General features: G+C 42.9%; 1 protein-coding gene across 2 annotated transcripts in view; it reads right to left on the reverse strand.

Moving 5' to 3' along the window:
* Positions 1–10,503, reverse strand: part of SLC2A12 (solute carrier family 2 member 12) — a 30,076-nt gene extending 19,573 nt beyond the window's left edge. The window contains exons 1-2 of one of the 2 annotated variants that reach the window (XM_005509398.3): positions 10,154–10,497; positions 1,249–2,553 (exon numbers count right to left, since the gene is read on the reverse strand). In XM_005509398.3, coding sequence (XP_005509455.2) covers positions 1,249–2,553; positions 10,154–10,286 — 1,438 coding nt within the window. In that variant the 5' untranslated portion in view covers positions 10,287–10,497. Of the gene's footprint in view, positions 1–1,248; positions 2,554–10,153 lie in introns of both variants that reach the window. The other variant, XM_021297123.2, reaches the window with a different exon arrangement.
* Positions 10,504–23,849: the final 13,346 nt, after the last annotated feature.

Consider the following 23,849-nt stretch of genomic DNA (forward strand, 5'->3'; position numbering starts at 1 on the left):
CCAACAGGAAAGCAGCTTTCAATAGGAGGCCAAGCCTGAGCATGTGCCCCTGCTTTGAGAGTTATTGAATGTGTGTTTGAAACGCCCAAGTAAGAGCTCAAGTAACATTTTCTTTTCAAGGCTGCACTTCTGGTTATGAACCTATGTCACCGAAGGCAGAATCCAACCCCCTCCTGCAAGGAAGGGAATAATGCTTCAACAACACGGTCAAGCTCGCTGCGCTGGCAACGAATGCTTATCTCACGCTGCTCTCCCAGTGAGTAATGTTTAAAATAAACAAATACTGCAGGGGAGTTTCTCTTAGTGCAATTGTTGGGTTGTACTCTCATGGCAAGTTTTTTATCATAATAGTGCAGCAGAAGTACAGGGTGTTTGCAGGCAAGTTTGAGCCAAGGCACAAAAGCACATGAAGTCTGTTAATAAATAACAGACTCTACGCATGTGGTTTTGCAGTGTGGCTTAAGAATCAACACCTTCAAAGAACAATAATAAGCAAGTGCTATTGAAACAAAACAAAAAACAATGAAGAGATTTAATTGCTAGTTCCTGGGAATGGCAGACATGTTCTCTGGAGAAACTGGGAACCCTACAGGTGTGACAGCAGCTGCAGCAGCACGTCAGTTGTACAGGGACGCAGCTTTGTGTTCTTCCCCTTGTGCTGTTCAGCACAGGTGGTGGTGATGATACTACGGTTTGGTAATGAACCACAATGCCTTGAATTTCTTTTGTATATTGAATTACTTTCCTGTATCTGAAGATTGCTATATAGCCAAGGAGCCAGATTCTCAGCTGGTCTCAGGCATGTTGGCTTTTCATGGATTTGATTGAGCCATCCCGTATAGAGGTCTAGAGCTCATCATTATCTTGGGTTTATGAGTTAGCAGCAGCAAACACCTCATCTTAACATTCCAAATGTAAGGACACAATAGACTAGGAACAGGAAAGATAGCCAGGGGGCACATATTTTTGCTGTACAAAGCTCACATCAGTTCTTAACTTCACTGAAGAGGAACACATGATTTCACTGAAGTGAAACAAGATTAGGCCACTGACTTCAAAGGGAAGGACCTATTGCTAAGAAGTACACCCCAGGCCTACCAGGACAGTCTGTGACAATTCCAGCACATATCATCGGAAAACACTGCTTTGCCCAGCTTCGGAACTGCCTGATGCCAAGCTGGACATGTTATCCCGGTACTTAATCCACCCATAAATAATTGCAAAGAGTTAGAAAAATTAAATACTTACTTGGTCCAAGGCCTATGGAAAATGCAGCAACATAAACAAGCAGGCTGGCCAGCGAGAGCCATTTCAGGACAATGGGGACCTCCCCACTTTCCATGTGAGAACCTGTTGTGCTTTTGCCTCCTGCCAAGGCAGTCCTGTTCAGTTCTCCTGTCCTGGCAACATCTGGGCTTCTCTGCATGTCAAATGATAGTCTTTCAAAGAGGTCCTTGAGACTCCCATTGGTGACACCAGTGAGGTTTCCTGGTCTTTGTAGAATTAAATCCTCTGGTGATTGGCTTCTACAGACATTGGTGAAATTCACATGTATGTTACGGTTCACTAAACCCATAGTGACCAACGATACTGCCATAACAGAAGAGCCAATACACAGAAAAGTTTTGCTTCCAACCTGATCCACAAAAACTGTGGCTGGGACTGTGCTGACCACTTTAACCACTCCAACTCCAGTAGAAGCCAAGCTGGCAGCTTCGTTGCTCTGGAACCCAACTGACTTCAAAACAGTTGATGCGTAAAATAAAATGTTGGGTTGCCCAGTTGTTTGCACAAAAAAGACTAGAGTGAGTCCTACCAACATTCGGGCCCTCATGTTGTTTTTTGAACTAAACAGGTCCAAGAAACTATACTGATGTTCATCTTTCAGGGAAGACTTGATCACAGTAAGTTCTCTCGTAGCATCTGATGTTTCCCGTAGCCTCTCCAGTACTTTCCTTGCAGCTTCATCGTTATTTTTCATGACAAGAAACCGAGGACTTGGTGGAAGGAAATACATGGCAATAGCTTGCAAGGCACCCAATGGAATCACAAGGCCAAACATGTACTTCCAGCCATGAGGTACGCTGGCAAATGCATAATTTGAAATATAGGCAAAGAGAATGCCTATCACAATCATGAGTTCATTTAATGATACGAGGAGGCCTCTTCTGTGCTGTGGGGCAATCTCAGCAATATACACACATGTTGCAATTGATGATAACGATATGGAAATACCTATGGCAATCCGTCCCACAATAAGTATCCCATATGATTCACAGGGCAGTAAAATCAGACTCCCCAACACAAGTAAAGAAGATGCAATAATAATAGCAAGTCTCCTTCCAAATCGGTCTATCAGGAATCCACCAGTAAGAGATGCAAATAAGGCCCCAAAGAGCAGGGAACTTACAATGATTTCCTGCTCTTTGCATGAGAGTGCTAATATGCTGCTCATCTGAAGAAGAGCTCCAGAGATAAGGCCCAACTCGTAACCCATCAGAAGTCCACTTACAGCAGCAACAGCAGAAGATAGAAAAGCAAATGTTCCACAGCCTGAAATGATAGAAAAAACAGAAAAACTTGAAAGTGTGACTTCTGCAACATTCTGAATACTAATAATAACTTTATTTGATATACCAGCCCCCCAAATCTTTTTGTAAAAGGGGAAAGCAGTTAGGTGCATACAAACCCAGCAGCAGTAGTGACATAAAAAGTCATTTTTGAAAAGAAAAAAAAAATTCAAAAGCCTCTTTAATTTTAATGCTTTTCTGTTCGTTATCTTCCCAATCAGAATTTAATAAAGTTTTTATCAGGCTCTAAAGAATTAAACTTTCTGTTTCAGAATATCATTGCAAAAGGCAACACTGACAACACAATCTTCTAGTAAGAAAGCAATTTTTGCCTTGAGGGGTTCTCAGTGTTTTTCCTGTACATAACTGAGGAATTCTTGTCCACCCAACATGGACAAGAAAAGCAGTAATTTCCCAGCCAAATTGCTTCAACCTTGACTTGAATAAGTAACAAGTTGAGTTACTCGCCACTTACTGATTCCTTTGCTTCATCTGAGGATGCCATGAAGGCTGCTGGTACCAGTGTTTTTATTTTGCTAAATGGAAACTTATCCACTGAGCACCATGCTGACCCAGATAGCTGGGATACTCAAAGAAACCAATCTTTGAGGTACAAATTCATGAACTTTCTGAGCTTTGCTCGTCACTAATCTCAGATCCTTCAGAATATCAGGATAAAATATTTTGCATAGTTTATGACAGCCAGAATGTCAGGAATAAAAACCAGATGGTGAAAACATAAACTAAATGGAGATTATAGGCCTTTGAACATCCACTTTAAAACAAACTCATTTTATACAACTGCGACTCATTGTTTATTGTTACAAGATAGATTTAACTGATCATATTTTACTAACTGTGAAGCCTTTTGCACCCTAAACCTTAAGGAATATATCAGTTTGTTATTGTTGGTCTTGTTCTTTCTCCCAGCATGATTTTCCTCTCATCATGATGTTGGCTGCCACACAACTAGGAAAAGAGTAAATTGACTTCGGATTTTCCGGTTAGTTGGAGAGATAGGACGTGTCTGAGGAGAACTAGCTTTTGCAGTGTAACAGAGTCCATATTTCAGTTAATTCTCCTGCAACAAGCGCTTTCCAGCTTGGCTGGGAAGTGGTATATGGTCTAATTGAAAATAATACATAGACTTTGTTTATTTTCAGTTTATTTTTCTACGGTGTTAAGGCTCTTTGATCATGCTGACTGCCTGGAGTTCCTTGCCAATAATTTTTGAGCACATTGGTGAGGACCAGTCCCATTTGACAGAGAGTATTACATTTCTAGAGCAAATGGTGAAAAGAGAGGAAGAGTGCCACCTTAGCAGTAGGTCTGCACTACTAAAATAAACAGTGCCAGAGCCCAGGCCTGGACCTTGGCGTGAGGCCACGTATCCTGCAAAATGGCTGGCATGTCCCTGGCACGGTTGTGCCCGACACCACCTCATGCTGTCCTAACAGTTCCTGGAGGCAGCTTGGCTCACAGTGCAAGTCCAACATCAGAGCCTGCAGCCACTACGCAGGAGGACGGGTTATTTTGGAGGGTAGCAAGTGTAGTATAGCTGTGTGAATATAAGCTGTGCCTCCAGGGTCAGGGGAGATGTGTAAGTCCATTAAGTCTCTTAAGATAAGTATCTTCTGTTAGCTCCCATACTTGGCTCTGGGTTTGCTCCCTATGAGCCAAGCAGAAGACAAGTGGCAGCAGCCCCAAGCAAGTGACTGCACCACATGTGCCTCAGCCCCCTCTGCCCCTGGGCTCAGGGGGCTGGCAAACCAGAGACAGGCAAAAAACACATGGTTTGGTTATGATGATAAGGGCATGGGGGAAATGGGAGTATAGTGAGAAGTCTTTCAAAAGGTGGGGGTGGATGGTAGATTTATTGCAATGGAGGTGGGACAGCTTGAAGAAAATGTCAGAAATAAATTGAAAAATGCTCCGGTGACGGAACATTTTTATATATATATATTGTTATTGTCCACGTCTGTATTGCACCTAAGCTTTTTGCTTTCTTTATGGCTTCAGTATCCAAGATCATTGCACTTATTTTAGACAGAGCATGGGTTAGGGCAAGGTCCCGCTGTACTTCCTTCCCACACTGAACAGCACTTTGTTGGAGGTACTACTCCCTCCAGTGAAGCTGCTTTGTGCTATTTGCTCCATCCTCCAATGCATGCATGCAACTTAAGTTTATCATTGCAAAACTTAATTTCTCCCTCCCCTTTATACTTTCAACTTGCCTGCTTCCTCATTATTACTAGATCTGGAAAATATAGCCTGCCAATGAAACCTGGCTGGAAATCAGGGCTGATAACAACAGTGTTGTGCTGAATGAATGGGCCTTGAGTATTAGAAGCTACACTGCTAATTTGATCACAGTGCTCTTTCCAAACTACTGCTCAGTGCTGATATTCATGCTTTCTTGGACATCTCAGTATTTTATGTTATTGGGCTATTTAGATTTAACCTAATATTTTTCTTTATATATTATGAAGCCAAAAGACACCACTGCAGTCATCCAGTCTGACTGTCATGAACAACACAACATAACCCTTCAGACACGTTTAAATGACATTTTACTTTAACTAGGCCATTTAAAATATTCAGCTTTGATTTTAAAATTGCTAGTGGTTGAAAGTAAATTGCTTTAATCATAAATTGTCCCAATGGTTAATTGCTTTCACTGTAAATTATTTGTAAATTATTTCTAGACTTATTTTCTGCAGCTTTGGCTTCCAGCTGCCAGATCACATTCTCTATTTGCCTGCGCTCAGCTGTGTTCACTAACTACAAAATTATAACCTGTCATCAAGTCATCCCACAGACCTCTCCTTGACAAACTTCATAGCCTGTGAGGCTTTACAAGTTTACCAGTCCTTTAAGTATTCAAAGCCCCATTCTCTGAACTCTTTCCAGATTATCAATTTCTTCAATAAATTGTGAGCTAGACCCAGCACTCCTGCAGTGGTTGCACAAAGCTGATAGGAACCTGACATAATTGTCCTGCTTCTGGTGAACATTTGCCTCTCTACTCATCGAGGAATTGTCACTGCAGTGTACAAGAGCTCATCTGGTACTGTTTTTTCTCCAGGACAACCAACTTCTTTCCTGACTGGATTTTTTCCAAGGCGCTGCCTTTCCTTTAAATATGGCCTGCCTTCTTGCATCCTAGCTAGGAATGCAAATCAGTTTGTGCTGGGATTTATTAAAACACATAGGATGGGATCAACTTACCTAACTGTGAGAATTCTACAGCATCTCCAAATTTATTCTGTAACCACTTGCAAAAAATAGGCACTTCTAGATGTCTGAAGTAGGTCAGATGCCTATTTCTCTCCATTGCCTATAAAAGGAATCTGTGTGGCTTGCTCAGATGCAGATGTCTAAAGTTAGCTGAGGGGAACCTCAGACAGCACATTCACTCACAGTCAGCAGGCCAAGCCATCTGAATTGCATTCAGCCAGCGACATATCCCATTTATTAATCACCTGTCACCTTTATCACCTGCAAATAATCTATTATTATCTTCTTCCAAGCAATTGAGAAAAAATGTTAAGTAACAGAGGAACAAAACCTTGAGCTTAAGACTCTCCAGCAGAAGCACAGTGGTGTAGGCAGTATCTCCAACTGATAATTTAAGATCTGTGTCCTACACAGCTTTTAGTTCTCTAAATGTGTGACTGTCAGTTTTGTCCTGGTTTCTGATTTAAAATGACAGTGCCAAGTCAAATACCTTTTAGCAGCCTGTCATCAACACTATTCTTGCTCTCCTCAGCCTGTGGTCCTCAGATCAGAGCAATGGGGTTGATTATTTATTTTTAAACCAAGAGGCTGTACAAACTGGGTGTGGAGCTTGAACACCTGCAAAGGTGCTAAGGAAGCACTCAAGACCATATATATCTTGCACCTCCAAGTACAGTGGCTTGACTGATGTCTCAGTATTTCTTTGGTTTGTTTTTACTGGGTCAACTGACATCCTTGTTCATGTGTCAAGTGATAGATGCCCGCAGTCTTACAGAAATAGTGGTGGACTGTAACTAAAGCAGACCCCTGAACAAAAAGCAGATTCTGATGAGGCAGAGTGAGATACATCATCTTTCTGCGTTATCAACAGCAAACTCAGCAGTTAACTTGGTGTCTCTTGTCCCTAACAGGCACTATTCTTCTAAGCAACATCTCTATATCACTATGAGGTTTTGTTGCAACTGAGGTACCTAAGACTTGCCTGCTTAGAACTGCCTGCCGAGTTAAACCCTGAAATCTCTGCTTCGTTTTCCTTCATGGCCTTTCTCCAGACAAAATTCCTTCTGACTTCAGCATATGTTTTGCTTTAACATTTCCAGATAGAGCATGTTGCAGTAGTTCTGCTTACAAGCCTTTTAAGTGTCACTTTTAATGATTTTGCTGGCAGTCCTTAGGCATTCCTGTTTTTTTTTTTTTAATTTTAAAAATTATTTTAATTTTTTTTTTTTTTACAAAAAAGGCTTCTTAGAGTGTATATTCCTCTTATTTTTATGACATGCCTGCAAAATACATGGCAGTGTCCAGCCTAGGGCAATAAAATAACTTAACTATGGCTTCCAGAGAGATTTATCCTTCTGCCTTCAACAAACACCATGGTTAACGAGTGTGTGGCTGGTATGCAGCAAGTGATTGGAAACTCTATTCTCTAGTTTTCCAATGTAAACAAAATGTTTTCTCACAACTGTTAGTCAAGTCAAAAGCAGCACTACTTGGCAAACAAACTTATCTTTAAGAACATTTGCTGGAAATGTTCATGAGAGAGAGAGAGACCAAGTGCAGTTGCTGTATAGCACAGTGTCCTGCTGATGAGACTGGATGGGGCCAAGTTAGTAAGGGTGTGCCCCTTCACTTATTTTCAAGTACACATTTGAGAAAATACAGTCCTTCCAAAGGACTGTGCATGTATTTTATTGGCATTACAGACAGATAGTCTGTGTCAGGGAAGATCTGCAAGCAGTCAGAGCTGGGAAACACCACTCTTCCCTCACTTCATGTGCAAGAGAGCTGTGAGAAGTGTGCCCAGGATCCCCTTCCAGCTCACCTTGGCAGTACCACGCTCCACATTAGTCCAGACACTGAGATTTCTGTGACGTAGTTCTTCTTTCCTTTCTCCTAAGAGAACATGCGTACAGAAAACTAGTGGGATGGAATGGGGAGGGAGATTACTCCTTTATACGAACATCTGTTTTAATAGGAGGGGATACAATAGTCTCTTCCACCATGGTGCTTTCTTCCATTGACTTTGATTTAATTTGAGGTGAGAAATGTCTCAGGAAGGGAACGAAAGGATTTACATGGGAAGTCGAATATATATTATTTAAATCCTTGGGGATTCTTTGATCTATTTAGATATTTGGAAGGTGAAATCAGGCCCTGTCAACCCTTGGTTAATTAGGGCAGGATAGAAAATCACGATGAGTTGAGTGAATTGCATAGATATGAATCTGCAACGTGGAATCTCCCTTTTTCAATAAAACAAGGCATCTACTTTTATCCATGGTAAATCTTAAAACTACAGCATCTGTATCTGAAAATTTTAAGCTATCTTTAACAAAATATTTCTTCTCCGAGTGCTCCTGACATGCAAGAAGTTTGCCTTTACAGGGAAATAGCATTTAAAATTTCTGAAATTGTCTTTAGAGGAGCATTTTGCTGAAGTGTATAGTGTGTGGATCACATAGTTTTGTAGGAAAAATATTTAATTGCACTTGTTGAAAATTGCTGCACAATTGAATCATGGGTTTGCTTCTCATAAAAGGCAATTGTCCTCTTTTCATTTCATCATGATCTTTAGATCCAGTAGCTGCTCAATAGGTGCATTTGTCCTATAAGCTAAGACACATCTATCCATCTGTCCATTTACAAGTCTGACATGAGATCTAAAGCAGTTACCCAACAAGATCTTGAGGGATGAAACACATGGTGGCTGTGGGACAAAGCTGTGTTGCAAGCAGAGCTGGAAAATCTTATAAAATGTTGAATTCACCCAAAAACAGTGCCAGGGCCATGTGGGATCATGATTATTTGACAAGTGTGACTCCTCCCACTCAAATGTGAAAGACAAAACCAAAATAAATATTTTTTTAATTGAACTAAAAAGCAAGGCAGAAGGAAGTTAATGTATCACACATTTTCACACACCTAAATTCCTGCGATGATGGGAAACATTGCATACTTCATACAGCTTAATCCTGATGAATGTATGGTGTGAGTAATATTCAGATTTTATGAACAAAATCCCTCTGACACTGACTGAGCGGCAGTGAATGCAGATCCTGGACAGACCCACCCTGGCTATCTCTCCATCTCTTAGTGTCCTGCCATGTATTTTCATTATGTCAACAGGCAGCCTGGTCCTTCATTACTTTAAATAGGATTTTGGGTTTGTTTTGTTACTTTTCAGTAAGAATCAACAAGTTATTTTAATTCCTAGCTAGGCAATTATAAACTCCTCAGGTTACTGCTTTAATTTCTGAGGGTAAGGCCAAGTATATAATTTGCATGTACTCTTCTAACCATAGCCCTTGTGCTGCACTAACTTTGCTGTTTGTTGTAACTGCTGCGCTTCCCTTTAAAAATGCTACCCTATAACCATCTGCATTGCTTCCCCCATACACTAAGGTAATGTTAAATATGTCTGCACACCGACTGGCTTTCTGTTCTTGATTAACCTCTGTTTCCTCTGCTTCCAGGTATCAGTAGATGTTGCTGGACTGATTGCTATTATGCTCCAACAAAGCATGTGTGCCTGTGGTATCTGAATATACATGGGTTAGTTAGTTTATTCATTTATAAGTGCACAAAACTTGCTCAGGACATATAGTCATTTCAGGCTGCCAATCATGCTTTCCTGTTTGGGTAAAGCTGTCTTGCGAGTGAGAAATGTCACAGTCATGGGTCATTTTCCCCTCGATCTGATCATCAGTGGAAGAGACTCAAGATGCAAAACTATTCTGTAACTTAGAAAAACTGGGCAGGACAGCAAAGGTGACGAGCTATAAAATTCAGCTTCAGCATTCAAATATCTTTGCATAAGAAATTAAACAGTTGATTTTTCAGGGTGCCAGCACAGGAAACCTGTTTCTTCCTGGAGTGCCAGGGAAGAAAAGACAGAAGGGAGTCCCTTTGTCCCCCCATATTTTCCCCCTGCATGAGTGGGTGCAACGCTTGCCTGGCCTCCCTCCACCTCAGTGAAAAGGGCTGAACTGCTCCTGAACATGCAGTTCTGGACCAGAGCACTGTTCTTATCTTACACAGCAGCGGGTTCTGTGATTTTTCAGGTGACTGATCTTCAAAAAGGAAAGGGATTTACACAGCAGACAAGGGATGCACAAACAGTAGGACTGAGGCCTTTTTGGAAAAGTATCACATAAACTTTCATTCAAAATCCAAGCCAGCATTCCCCTTCCCTACTCACATTTTCCCCTCTCGTACTTTTTGAAATCGAGACAGCACACTGCCAGAGTCCCTGTGTTTTGCGAGGCTGTTCTCCCCCAGCCCCAAGCATGAGCTGCGGACACACGCTGCTGCTCCCCAACAGCAGCATTCAGCTCCTGCCGCTTTACCTGCTGCAGCCGGGAGCTGGTGGAGGTGACGGCGGCTGCTGCGGCGGCTGCCCCGGCTGCTCTCCTCATCCTCCCCTGCTCTCATCGTCCGGCTCTGCTGGCCGAGGTCCTCCGTGCTCTGCCCAGGTGCCATTGCCACCCTCTTTGCACCTTGGGGCAGGAGCACTTCACGGGGCAGCGGTCCTTCCCTGGCTAGCGAGGAAAGCGCAGGTTATTTTTCTCATTGCAACAAGTTGCTGAAGCTGGCTGAAACCAAATGCAAACCACCAAGTGGTTTGTGAAGAACTTTGTTGCTATTTCAGAAGGCTTTGCCCTTTGCGGTGACACAGGCTGTTGCTATTCTTGGGAGCCTATTGCAGGCGAGGGGAGGGCCGTCTGTCGGAAGTATTGCTTTTGCCTTTTAACAAATAGTTGCAGACATCAGACGTCCACGCACAGCTCGATGCACATTCCTTACTCAATAGCTTAAAGGGTTTCTCTCTCGCCGGCATTCTCTCTTCTGTCTGGTGTTCATATGCACAGGGGCTTTTCTGACAGAGAAGGCACTCAGAAGAGGAGAATTTGAAGCGTCTTTCTGCCAGCTGAAGTTAGGGCACTGATTACACACACATGGCATCACTTTGTTCTTGTAAATTATTAAAAAGTTGCGAGAAAGAGCAGAGAGGAGAAAAGCTATGCCCCCCTTTGCAGTCTGTGACACTAGGAGTCGCGATTTTTCACAGCACAGATGCACTTACTATTTTACAAGCAAATGAAAGGGAAGCCACCACCTCTCCTGTGGGAATTATTTGTGGGAAAACTGAGACTGTGACAGTTATATGCAGTCAAAGGCTTGATTTTGAGAGCTAGGAGTCACTCCATCCCTACTAGCTTTGGTGGAACTGGGGCTGGACTGCAGCAGCAGGGAAGGCTACAGCAGGTGCAGGTGAGTTGCCTACAGGGAGTGCCTGCCCCATCCTGGTCCTGGTCCTGGTCCTGGTCCTGGTCCTGGTCCTGGTCCTGGTCCTGGTCCTGGTGTGGGAGCCTCCGGGTTCTCCCAGCATAGCCACTGGCCTCAGTGAGGCAAATGGTCCAAACTATCCCCAGTGGGAATTGCTGTTGTATAATTTGGCAGTGCTGCAGGCTTCTTGTTTGTGCTCTTTCTTTCATTGCTTACTGTTTTGTCTTGGTTGTTTCTGTTTTAATGCACTAATGCCTGCAGACAGCATGGGAGGGAAGACAGAGGTGGGAAGTTGGTAGCTTTTGCAATATTTCCAGAAAGGAGAATTCCTAAACATTTATTTCCTTAAGTCAAGTAGGCATGATACACCCTTTTTTTGCCTTTTCTTAACGAGAAAATTTGACAAAAACCAGCATGACTGACTGCCCTGTCTGACAGCTGTGTCACTGTCAGCTTCAGAAGCTTGAGTGCCAGGGATACCATGAGGGCACCAGTTCCAGTGGGGAGTTTGTTTTTGGCAGTGCCTTTGGTGTAGAGTCAGCCTAGCTCAGCTCTCATGTGTAACGTATTTTCTGTGTAAAATGTCCACCTGTCAGGCAGTACAGGATGCTTTCAGCACGGTTAACAATTTCTTGCCACAAACACAGATTTCTTGCCACAAAAGGTGTTGTTTCCTCTTGGGCTACATGTCAACTTTTAAATATATTATTCTGATGTTTTCAGGAAAAATCAGAGGCTGTTTAGGTTGGGGAATGAGCGGAAATTTTTCAAAGATTAAACTCAGCTGTGACAAGATTCCTCTGTGATAATGTGGTTTGTAACCAACCTTATCTAACCACACACACCTCATGTAAGCCACAGCTCTGCTCAAGTGCTCGCCCTCTGCAAACCCAGCTAACTCCACAGCTACACACCGGATCCCACATCCCAAATGCCTTTATATTTAACTGTTCTGGAGAAGCTAGAGAACTGCCAAGAGGCCCAGAATGCTCTGGAGTTCACTCCTCTTGCCCAGAGCTGCTGCCTGGTGAGGGCTGACCCCCAGGCAGTGACCCCACTGCCTGCTGAGGAGCTGAGAGAAAAAGAGGGTTCAGTCTTCACTTGAATGGCAGGTTCAGCTTCAAAGAGAACTACTGAGAGGCTCTTCAGGATCTTGGCAAGGTCTGGTAGAAAAGGGGGGTGTTTTTAAGGGAGAATGCCCAGTGGGCAGTGAGGCATCCTGAACAGCCTGAGCCGATGATGGACTTCCCCATCCCATGCTCTCTTTGCACCAGGATTCTTCAGATATTCTCAGCTGTTAAGTTTGTACCTGTGGAGTTACGGAAGATTCCACTTAGAAAATCTATCCCATCTTTAGGTAACTGGATATGCAAGAATTGAGTGCTTAATTTTACTATTAGCTTTTGCCATCCAACTGGCAGGTGGCTGCTTTGCTGGAATAGGGACTGCTGTGTGAAATTATCAAGACAAGCTTGCACCAGAGCATTGGTGGGACTGGAAGTATCTATCACTCCTTCTTGCATTTGTGAAGCACTTTTACAGATATTCTTTGTTCCCTTCATTACCCCAGTTCCACCCAAAACTGATTCTGCAAATCTCTATAAAGACAGCCTGGGCAGATGTCTCCACTCCAGTCACACTTGTTGAGTGTCCTTCTTCAGCTGTGAACTGAATCAGACTCATCAGCTAGAGGGTATTACTAATTTTGATGGAAGTAAGAGATGTAATGCAACTCCAATCCTTTCTGTTCAACTGCTTGCCCCCCTGCCCCCATGTAGTTCTTCAACTAAATATACTGGTTATGTATAGCTGCTGGCACCTACATTCCTTGGGAGATTTTAAAAGCTTGTCAGGAACTGCAGCTTCCCCGAACAAGAAGCATACTACCCACAGGAGTAACTAATACAAAGAAAAGGCTGCTGAGTAACTAATAAAAATAAAAGGCTGCTTTCATTGAGTTCTCAAATCTTGTGACAAACAGATTTTAAGTAATGAATGTTAAGCAAATATAACAGTTAATTTCATTTTTTAATAGGAAAAAAAAAAGCATATTTTAGACAGTAGGATTTCTTGTAACTGTGTTTAAACCTGGAATTCAGTGGTACCTGCATTCCCCCAAGAAGCCAGAGCTTAGATTTACTTTTAAATGTTTACCTACTTGTTTATTCAGAAATCCAGACTAATCCTCTTGTGAAAATAAAGGCAAAATAACCCATTTTTTCCTCCCTAGTTGTGCTTTCATTTCACAGTATCCATGCCAGCTGCAATGCAACAGTGGCTTAACTTTGCCCCCTGTGGTAACCTCAGGAGATACCTAGCTTTCACTGATGGTAAAGCAGCCAGTACACAGCACAAGCCACAACGGACAGAAAAAAAGTGAAGGAAGACATTGTTATCCTGGGGATTTATGTCTGGGCTGCCCAGAGGACAGTGCACCCTTGCCATGTTGAGCTGTGGTCGCTGCAAAGGTACCAGGATGATTCTCGGCCTTCAACCTACTCCTTAAGTTATACCCCATGCCAAAAGCAATATATCAGGGTGATAAATATTTCTCTGCATAAGTTCTGGGGGAAAAATTTCCCCATAAGTAGGCATGTGAAAAATTTTACCCTGAGATCTGCTGTTTGGCATGGCATTAGTTTGAGGGATGTTTTGCAGCATTGTCAGTAGCCAGCTGATACTGAAAAGCCACAGCTCAGCAGGTACAAGAATCTGTTTTCACAATTGTGGCCAAAAAGCTGTGGCATTGATGTTATTGGTGTTAACTGGTGTTAACTGGCATCCCAGAAAAGGAAGAAACTGGAAAAAAAGGCCAGTTCCAACCACTGAAAACAAACAGAGGGAGAGAAAGCAGTCTATGCTGGTTCTGCAGCCATGGCAGTCATAAAGTGACTTTGTGAAACACAGTGGCGGTGAAACACTTGCTGGCGGCCACAGAGTCCTGGTCCCACAGCCCTGTGCCCCCTCAATTTCCCAGCAGAAATGAACAGGCAAGCAAACAAACAAAACTCCAGCACCACAGACACAAATGGAATAAGGAGGGAAAAAAAGGGCCCGTGCTTTGCTGCTTTTCAGTTCTCTGTTCTTTTCCTGTCCTTGCCTTGCCCATGTTCGCTGTTAAAACAACCGCTTGGCTCCCGCTGTGTGCCTGAGAGCAAGAGGTGTCAGTCAGAGCAAGGGCAGGGGGGCTGCCGGTGGGTTTGCGAGATGGGAAGGGATTGTACCCGCTCTGCCCCTCTGGCTGCTGCCTGGGAAGAGAGTCCTGCTGAAACTAGGGAGTGGGGAGAGATGGTCCAGAAAGCAAAAAGTCCCAAACACCAGGCAAGCAACTTACTGATGCTCTGAAGAGCACAAGTCCCAGCTCCACAACTGTGCCCTTTGAGGCTGGACAGATGATCATGGGCTTCAGAAAGAAGGGCAGAAAAGACAAAAAAGCCCAAACCGGGAGAGTGTAATAGTCATGAGATTCCCCTGTCTGTTTTGTCCAAGTCCAGTTGGCAAGAAATCATCTTTTCTGTTATATTCTCAATTCCTTGTTTTCAAAACTGACCAAACATTTTATAATTAGATGCATGATTAGGCTGGAAAAAGAAGATAAGATGAGATATTTACATTAAACTGCTGAATAATCTGCCTGAAAAATCTGTGAGGCTGGGGTGGACATTTCTTCTAAATTCTCTGGTAATGATTTGTATTTGTCTGCTTTTTCAGCAATCTAATAACTCAAATTTGGGGTTGTGAAAAGACAGGGAAGTCAGCATTAAGTCAAGAGGAACAAATCAAGAGCTGAAGGGCTTTCTGAATCAGTTTTCTTAGGTCGTATTTATCAGTGATGGAGTAAAGAAAGTCAGTTTCTTGTAGATTTTATGACTCTCAGGAAAAAAAAAAAAAAAGATCACAGAACTCTCCCAATTGATTTATTCTAAAATATGGAAAAAAAGCTTTGCAGAAAAGCTACAGAGAGGATTTTATTGACATACCAGCTGAAGTTATGTTTCCTGCATCTGTGATCATTGAGGTTTGCTCTCAGAACTAGTTCACCATTTGCAGAAGTTCATAAGATAGCTAGTACGGGACAACATGAGGGAGGCTGGGAGGAAGGGAGAAAGAAAGAGATGTGGAGAGAAAAGAAACGGAGCAAAAGCAACAATGAAAATGTACTGTTAATTCCAGAAAAAAAAAAAAAAAAAAAAAAGTACTAATCTAAAAAAGCATAAGTAGCCTTTCCCATTAGTGTTGATGCATTGACACCCACACACAAGGGGGGAAAATGTGACGAAATTCCAGTCAGAGAGCAATGAAAACTAGATGAAAAAGACAGAACTATCTCAAGAAAGTGAAATGATCCATCCATGAGGAACTGCAAATAATAAGAAGATAATTGTTATTACTATTGTTATTACTGTTGTGCAGCAAGTGAATTGCCATTCAGGACTCAGCTTTGCAAAGTTGCTTTTTACAGATGTAAGATAAATTTCATAAATTCAATATTTAAACTATGCCATTTGTGTCATTTTGAAAAGAAATTAACTCTAAATACAGCAATAAATGGATAACACTAAGTAAATAAATAAATAAGGTAGCCTCCTTTCACTTAGGAAAAAATGAGACCACAAGTTTCTTCATTCTGAGTCCTGTGGTTTACTTACTAAGTCATTTTCTTTGTGTTTTATTCTTGTCACTTCAAGAGGAACTGATTTATACCAATGCATTTTTATCTGACTTTAAAAAAGTCTTTCAGAAAAATTCTTGACCTCTTTTGATAGAACAAATAATAGATACAGTCCAGAGCTCGTTGCAGTTCCCCACTTCCTCTAGGGCCTGAGAAACACCTACTGACACACCGCACAACTGTTTATTCCTGCTGCTCTTCTGTTTGCATCTTCTTTAAAAGTACTTTTTAAAAGCACAGTGTGGACAGGATCAGAAACTTTAAGAGTTATGTATAAGCAAAAACTTAAAATCAAACTGAAATTAAGAATGGGAGGTTGGAAAGTACAACATAAAAAATAATTGATTCAGAAAATGCAATAAAAACTGAATTTTACATCAGATTTTGCTTTTGTGTAGCCATTTCATCAAATAAAAATGAAAGTTTTCTAGCTTCTGGGTGATCTAACAGGCCACCTGTAGTAGTTACTGAATAACACGTCTTTGGTTTGCCATCACACGCTGTATTTTCCTCTTTGCTTCAGATATTTCACACATACCATTTTTTTTTAAACAAATCATAGAAACAGCGGCCCCATATATTTGAAATAAAGTTGTCCATCTGAAATAAAATTGGGAGGTGGTGACAAATGGATGTCAGAAAGTTCAGTAAAAAAGCTGCACAAATGTTGTCCATTGAATTATCTTGTGGGAAGTGTCAAAACAATTTCTCTGTTGGGGCTGAAATTTTTATGGGCTTGATCTCTTTCTTACCTGCTTTTCAAATAGCCTTCTGGAATCAGTGGAGAAAACCCAGCATGAAACAAGAAGAGTTGTACCAGGGCTATGTTTCAAATGTCTCCATTAGTATTCAGGACGCTGCTTTGTGTGACCAGAGCTATTTCAACCAGCTACTTCACTGGCAGGGGCTGAACTCAAGCTCGAACTCAGAGGAAGCATCTCAGAAAGACAGTGGGAGGAACAGTGAGTGCGTGGCCCTGATTACTTGCTTTGTTTCCACCATAATAAGCGTGCTGTCACCTATGTGGTGAAGGACCTGATGGTGCCCAGTCCCAGGGGAAGGGCTGGGCCTAGAGCAGCCAGTTACTAATGTCACCTGCTGCCTGAAATCGGGTGTTTTTTAGGAATTTCCAGACAAAGTGGCAAAAATGGAAGCCCTTTAGATCACTCTGCAGTGAAAAAAGGGTTTTGCTGTTTCCTCATGTGATGAGTTGTTAAAAATGTGTAAGCTGAAATTCCTTTTGCATGGTCCCATTAAGAAAAGGGATGTAGGTTGCTAGGAAAAATGTGAGCTGCTGAAATGTATTTTTTTTAGTTGCTGGGAACTATTTTCACCTGTATGAAACATGTCAGTCACACAGGAAATGCAGTCATTTTGATGATTTTAATTATTTCCACCAAGAAAGGGGTTTGTATTCTCCTGAAAATCTTGTTCTTGCAAAAGTGAACCAGTAAATGTCAATAGTGCTGTGTTTCAACTTCCTGCTGTTTTTTGACCACAGCTGGCACTGAAAGGAGTTTTACAGACATTTATTAATACCGAATGTCTGGATAAAGCTTTCCAAAGTCCATCAAAATTTTCAAATTGTTGCAGGCAAGCAGGAAATTAAACCAGCCTCCCTTGCACAGGTCATTTTGTGTTCACCCAGTGGGCATGAAGAAATAAATAGCGTACAGTCCTGTGATGTGGTGAAAGCTTTAGGTCATCTGTTGCCCAGAATGCTGCTCACCTGGGTTTGTTAACAGGTAGTGAAGATGGTCTTCAACAGATGGTATACCTCTGGAGGTGCCCAGGGGAAATTTGGTTTGAGACCATCATTCCGCCTCACAGCAGGAGACACTGAAAGGTCAGCAGGTGAAGTGACAAGTCTGATATCACCCAGGACAACACAGGAGAGGCTGTTTGGAAGAAGCAGGGGTATTCTGGCACAGAATCCTTCCCTGCCTCTGTACTCAGCAAAATCCCATATTTTGGAATACAGGCAGGGGAAATAATACACTGACTTTTTTTTTGACAGGCAGGTGCCTGTGAGGTTTCCTTTCCCCACAGGGCAAGAAGGCACTTTGGTGGCAGAGAGGCTGGGTTTTAAACTGTTTACTTCCCACTAAAAGTTTTCTCCTGGTTGCTATCAGGAGGGAGTGAAGGCCATTTGGCCACAAGCTCTCTGGCCCCTTGCACTGTGTGTTGTAGGTCCCAAAATCAGGCCATGCCTGTGTGGGTAGTGGCTGCTTTGTTATCTGACATGGGTCTTTTGGGTGTGTACCCCTGGGACCCCCAGGACCTCCTCAGAGAGGAAAACTTTGGTGAGGCAGTGGCCTCAGTGTGTATCCTTGACATGCACCCTGTGAAAGCACTTTGTGCTGGCTGCAGCCTGCTGCAGTTCAGGGGCTCGTATTTGCTCTTCAGTCATTTGCATTTTTATTTGCTTGCTTAAAAGCTCAGGGTACGTATTACTCCTGGCAAAGCTGATTTATTGATCTCCAGGGTAGAAGCAAACCTTCTCCTTTAGCTTTCTGTGTGGTTTACTAGCATGATTTTTAGGAAGGACTTCCCACAGCTGCTGGGGACTGAAGCCTGGGGGCTGAGGTTGCTTTCCTCCCTGCTGCGGGCACAGGCAGACACAGCCTAGAGAGATGGCAGCTGCTGCCCATCATCAAGGTCCCTGTCATCCCAGCACAGCTCTTGGCTGAGTTGTTTCTGTGAAAAAGAGATGTTAACATCAGGACTTGGACCTCTCCAAAGATTACAGAAGTCCTGGTGCACTCATTTGGCTTCTCCATGGCATGGGCTGCCAGCCTATGAGCAACTCCGTCTAGCAGACACCCTCCTTCCTCCCTTCTCATTCAGATTCAGACCCCGTGCTGCTCCGTTTGGCTTAAGCCTCTCTGTTTCAGACTAATCACTAAAGCATTAGTTATTTAAATTCACACTGGTGAAACAGGCATCAGCAAAAGCCAGGGAGCTACCAGTGGTACAGCGTGTGCCCTGTGGAAGACCCACAGTACCCTGAAGAGCCACCGCACTGCCTCTGAGCAGGAATGCCCTCGAGGAAGGGAGGTCTGAGTTTGGGTTCACAGCAAACAGAGTGCACACAATGCTTTAGCCTTCCAGTACAGCTTCAAACTTCAGCAAATCCTAGAATCATAGATTGTCCTGAGTTGGAAGGGAGCCACAGGGATCATTGAGTCCAACTCCTGTCCCTGCATAGGACAACCCCAAGATTTACACCATGTGTCTGAGGGTGTTGTCCAATCACTTCTTGAACACTGTCAGGCTTGATGCTGTGACACCTCCTTGGGGAGCCTGTTCCAGTGCTCCACCACCGTCTGAGTGAAGAACCTTTTCCTAATGTCCAACCTAAACCTCTTTGGCACACCTTCCTGACATTCCCTCAAGTAATATAATTGGTCACCAGAGATAAGAGATCAGCACCTGCCTCTTCTCTTCCCCTTGTGAGGAAGATGCAGACTGTGATGAGGTCTCCCCTCAGTCTCCTCTTCTTCAGTTGGAACAAACCGAGTGACTTTAGCTGCTACGTAGTGGCTTTAGTCTTGTCAAAGTAGTGTGGACGAAACATGGTTTTGTCATGAAGTTTAGCTCTTGGTAAGGAATTCCTATCACGAATGTAGTGCACAAGAAAACTTTTTGTACATGTGGGGTCAATAGGCAGGAATTACTGACTGCTGAAGGTTTTTTTCATACCCCAAAAAGTAATGAGAAACATGAGAAAGTGCAAGACCCATTTTCCTTCTCCAGCCTCATCACAGAGAGAACACAGCAATCTCACTGAGTTTCAGAGAATCTGGTGAGGAGTTTCGGCACTTCCTTCAACTTTTCCCCCTCCAGACAGGGAACTTAGAACATTTCCCTTATGCTCTAGCTTATTCTCCAAATCTTACCCTTTCCTAGGTAGTGACCAATAAACACTCCACCACTATAAGAGAAGTCTCTTCTTTCCTGTCTGTGACTCTCCTGAATTGCACCTTGGCTTTTTGCAGTGGGTGTCTGCCCTCTGCTGATGGACAGCTCTGAAATTTCAGCTGTACTCCGTGAACATGCCTTCACACCCCCCACCACATACACACTCATGCATTCTTACTCTGGACTGTATCTTCTCCCTCAGGTCACCCAAGGGGGGCAAAACAGCTACAGCAATGAGGCGGGAAACTCAGACCTTTGGTTCCCTTCTGAAGAAAGTCTCAGTTTGCTACAATACATCTGACTTTGTAACAGTTCTCTCTGTAGTTTAGAGATTTTTGTGACTAACAAAATGTTTAGAGGTATCTATCCCTATTTGTTATAGGATTTGGCTCCCTTGCCAATTCTAAAAGTGAATACACTTGGGCCAGCTCTCAAACTCTTGGATACATGCCATTGAAATCAGAGGCAACACGTTAAAGCACCTAATTCTTGAGTCTTATGATTTTCATGCTTACACAACTCACTCTCTCAGTTGTAAAAACTTGAAAGCATGAGTTAGTTGAGCTACATTCGTAAAAACTCAAGAATGAGAATATGAAGGTAAAAACTCAGCATTTTTTGGTTTTAAAAGCCATGCTTTTAAAGCCAGTCTTTTGAATTTCCAAAAGGCATATGAAGTATTTAAAAACTCATTTTCAGCTTGAACACACTTGACATCAAAATTGAGGAGGAAAAGCAATTTTTTAGATAGAAGAGATTTAGTTCTTCCAGATTATGACCACAGGATAGTTGGAACAGCCTAGTCCTTGCACCATTGACACAGACAGGGCAGTGGTGGGCACATGTGCCATGGACAGCGATCAGATGTGCAGTGTATTTGCAACACATCCATGAAAGTTTTTGATTTGACAGTGAGAAGGGATGGCCTGAGCATAGCTTGAAACCATTTCATCCATCTGAAATCCTCCCTGCCAAGTGACACCTGTGCTAGTGGCAAGGGTAGCAGCAAGGGCTGGGGGACATAGCTGAAATGGTGTTGCCCTGAGCTGATCTGTCTTTGTCTGGAGGCACTGGAAGCTTGAGGCAAAGCAAACCCACCTTCTTTACCAGTCTCAGCCTCTTCTTTGTCAGATCCTGCTTCCTCCCAGATAACAGGTGGCATGGAGCCAGTGGAATTTGGAGGGAGCTTCTTGGAGACAAAGAAGAGGAGCTACACTGCACAGCCTTGCTCTACATGGTAACTGCAGCTGGCCAGGTGCGATGCATGGTTGTGCAGCCAATGCATGGGCTCTGCAGTCTGCTGGAGCTCCGCAGGCTGCAATTGCAGCAGTACAGCAGTGATTTACTCTCAGATTTGGCGTGGCTGCTTTTGAAGAGTTCCCATATCATTCTGTCCCTCTGGCTTAGTTTCCAAGTGACTGGAGGATCAAACTGAGGTTTGGTCATTATAGGCTGCCGTGAGTTCAGAGATGAGAGACCTCTGGACAACCCAATGGGCCAGGGGCCACCCTGAGTCCCCGTGGACATGGCTCCTGCCTGGGCTGCACTGTTCTGAGAAAGAGGAAGGTGGGGAGCAAGCTCACATGTGCCTCAGCTACAGCTTGTGTTGTGCCCCTCCTTTTGGCTCCCTTAACTAAGCAGGGAAAGGAAGCAAACCTCTTCTTCTGTTTAGGCTGAGTCTCCTGATTGATAAGACAGGTTTGTCTCAATGAATCTTATCTATGTGTTCTTCATGTTTGAGTACTGCACAGGTTTATTTCATGCACAAGGGTACCTAGAAACACTTAAAAAAGGCAGTTACATTGAAGTTTGGAAATCCCAGAAATAGAGAGTATTCATGCCTCTGTAGCTCAGCTCTATATGCACAATACATTGTTTAATGTCTGTATTGCACACAGCTTGTTTCACACGCCCTTGCTTTGTTCAGTACACAGAACAGATAATGTTTAGTTAATAACCATTGGCAGTCTGTGTTACGTCAGAGCTCAGACCGTAAAACTACAGCCATTTCTGCTGCCCTTATAACCTACAGCACTAGTCAGTATTTTGATTTTGTTTGGTTTGTTCCAGCCTGTGATGCTAACCTTGGAAATGGAGATAATCTGTCACAGAGATATGGTTAACAGTACCCCTATAAAATGCTAAATGGCACTGCAATATATCTAAAAAATTTCATAAACCTGAATTAATCCATCTTCACAACATGCCAATAAGATGAGTGGGGTTAGGGAACTGGAATGTACCATTTTTAGTCAAAAAACATCTCTTAAATTTGGATGTCTAGTCTGAGAAACCTAGGATTTGTTCTTCTCCTCTAGCATTAAACAAGTCCTAATAATATAAAGGTAGATACCATTTAATTTGTTCACACTTGTGAGTCTTGAACACAGCTGAAAATAAAGCTTCAGGATCTCAGATCATGCAAGGAGAAAAAAACAAGTCTGACAGCATCCTTTGCAGGCCATCTAGTCCATTTTCCGTCCCTAAGAAACAGGCAGCCATCTCACTCTTCCTTGGGTATCCCTACTGCTAAATTGTTCCTGTCCAACCTGTTTTTAGAAATCCCTAAAAGCTTTGATTTCACTGTCTTTGAAGGCAGCTCTCTTCCAGTGCGTAATTATGCTCATTGTTAGACCAGCGTTTAGACTAAACTGTCTGTACCACAGCTTGTCTATCTTTCCTTGCTTTCTTGCTTTGTCCACAGGTGATGTGAAAAATTGTATATTCCTCTGCTCTTTGAAAATGTTGAATATCTGCTGCTGGTCCCTGGAGTCCTCACTGGCTCGCATCTCTTTTTGAAAAACGCTGCTCAGAAAGGGACACAAAATGCCAGCAGAGGTCTCAGGGGTGCTAAGCAAGGCAGAAAAATTTATTTGTGCCTCTTATGTATTACTTTTCTGTTTATACGTCCTAGATGTGATCCTCACATTTATCCAAAACAGTGTTGATGTTATTGTTCATTAATATCTTGGGGTACACTACAATCCCAGTTCCTTTTCTGCAGAGCTATTATGCATCCCACCAGGTCACATTTCATAATTTTGTAATCAACTACTCTTACTTAAATGCAAACATTTGTGGTCTTTCTAACTGAATTGTTTCCCCACATTTTTGCAACTCGCCATGATTTGTTAGTCTTCTGCCCTCCCACGTGCCTGCAGCTCCCCTCCCAGATGGGTGTTGTTTGTGGTCTCCCACACAAATTTGTTACACACATCTGCTAATGATATTAGTAATGGAGCAGAAAGCACAAAAAAGAAGCAGATCCAGGACAGACCACTGTGGAAGCAACAGCAGATTTTCTTCCAACTTGACCATTATTTGTTAATAATTCTTAATTAATAAAAGTAGAGTTCCTACTGTAATTATTTTTCATGCATTTAAGAAACAAGGCATCTGCAAATGAAGAAACCACCGTGGGAAGTCTGGTGTAAGTGACTTCCCTGGCACCAGGTACCGACTCCATGTCACAGGCTGGTGTTGGAGCTTGACTTTCATCTGCCTCCAGAAGAAGGCACATTTTTGGTCCCCAATCCATTCGGAGCTGCCTGGGGTGACCTCTCTCCTGAGGAGAGAGAAGGGCAGTGTGCAGCCTCTTGGGTACCAGGAACATGGAAGGAAGGACCCGCTCACTAAGGACGGTACCTTTAACAACTTCAACTTTTGAGCTCTAGCATGCCTGTACGTGTCCTGACTCCTAATTTAACCAAACCTGAACAGGTTTTTTCAGGAAGAGGAAAGCATATATTCTTGGCACAAAAGTTACCCTTGCTAAATTTCAAGTGATCTGTATGAGGCAGAATGGGGGAGTAATTATGACAGTAATGTTTTTGAAAGTAAATATATTTTTGAGCATCGGCAAAAGTGGATTTTTCTCCTAGTGTTTGTTCCATGTGGAAAGAATACTTTGCACTGAGCTTTGCTGCAAGCAGATCTTATAGCAGCAGTGCACCTGCTGATCACAATGGCTGTGTCTGGAGCAAGGTTTTCATAGCCACAGCAAAGGGAGGTCAGGGACTGCACAAATTGAATGTTGTACCAGGCTGCTGCTTTGCCCAGGAAACATGAAAATGGCCTGGGCAGGCAACCAGAGAGCCCAGGAGCAGGATGCTCAGGTAGAAGGAAAGATTACAGGAATTAATGCTGAAAGTGCCTCAAAAAAA

Source organism: Columba livia, chromosome 3 (assembly GCF_036013475.1).
Source record: "Columba livia isolate bColLiv1 breed racing homer chromosome 3, bColLiv1.pat.W.v2, whole genome shotgun sequence".
NCBI lineage: Eukaryota > Metazoa > Chordata > Aves > Columbiformes > Columbidae > Columba > Columba livia.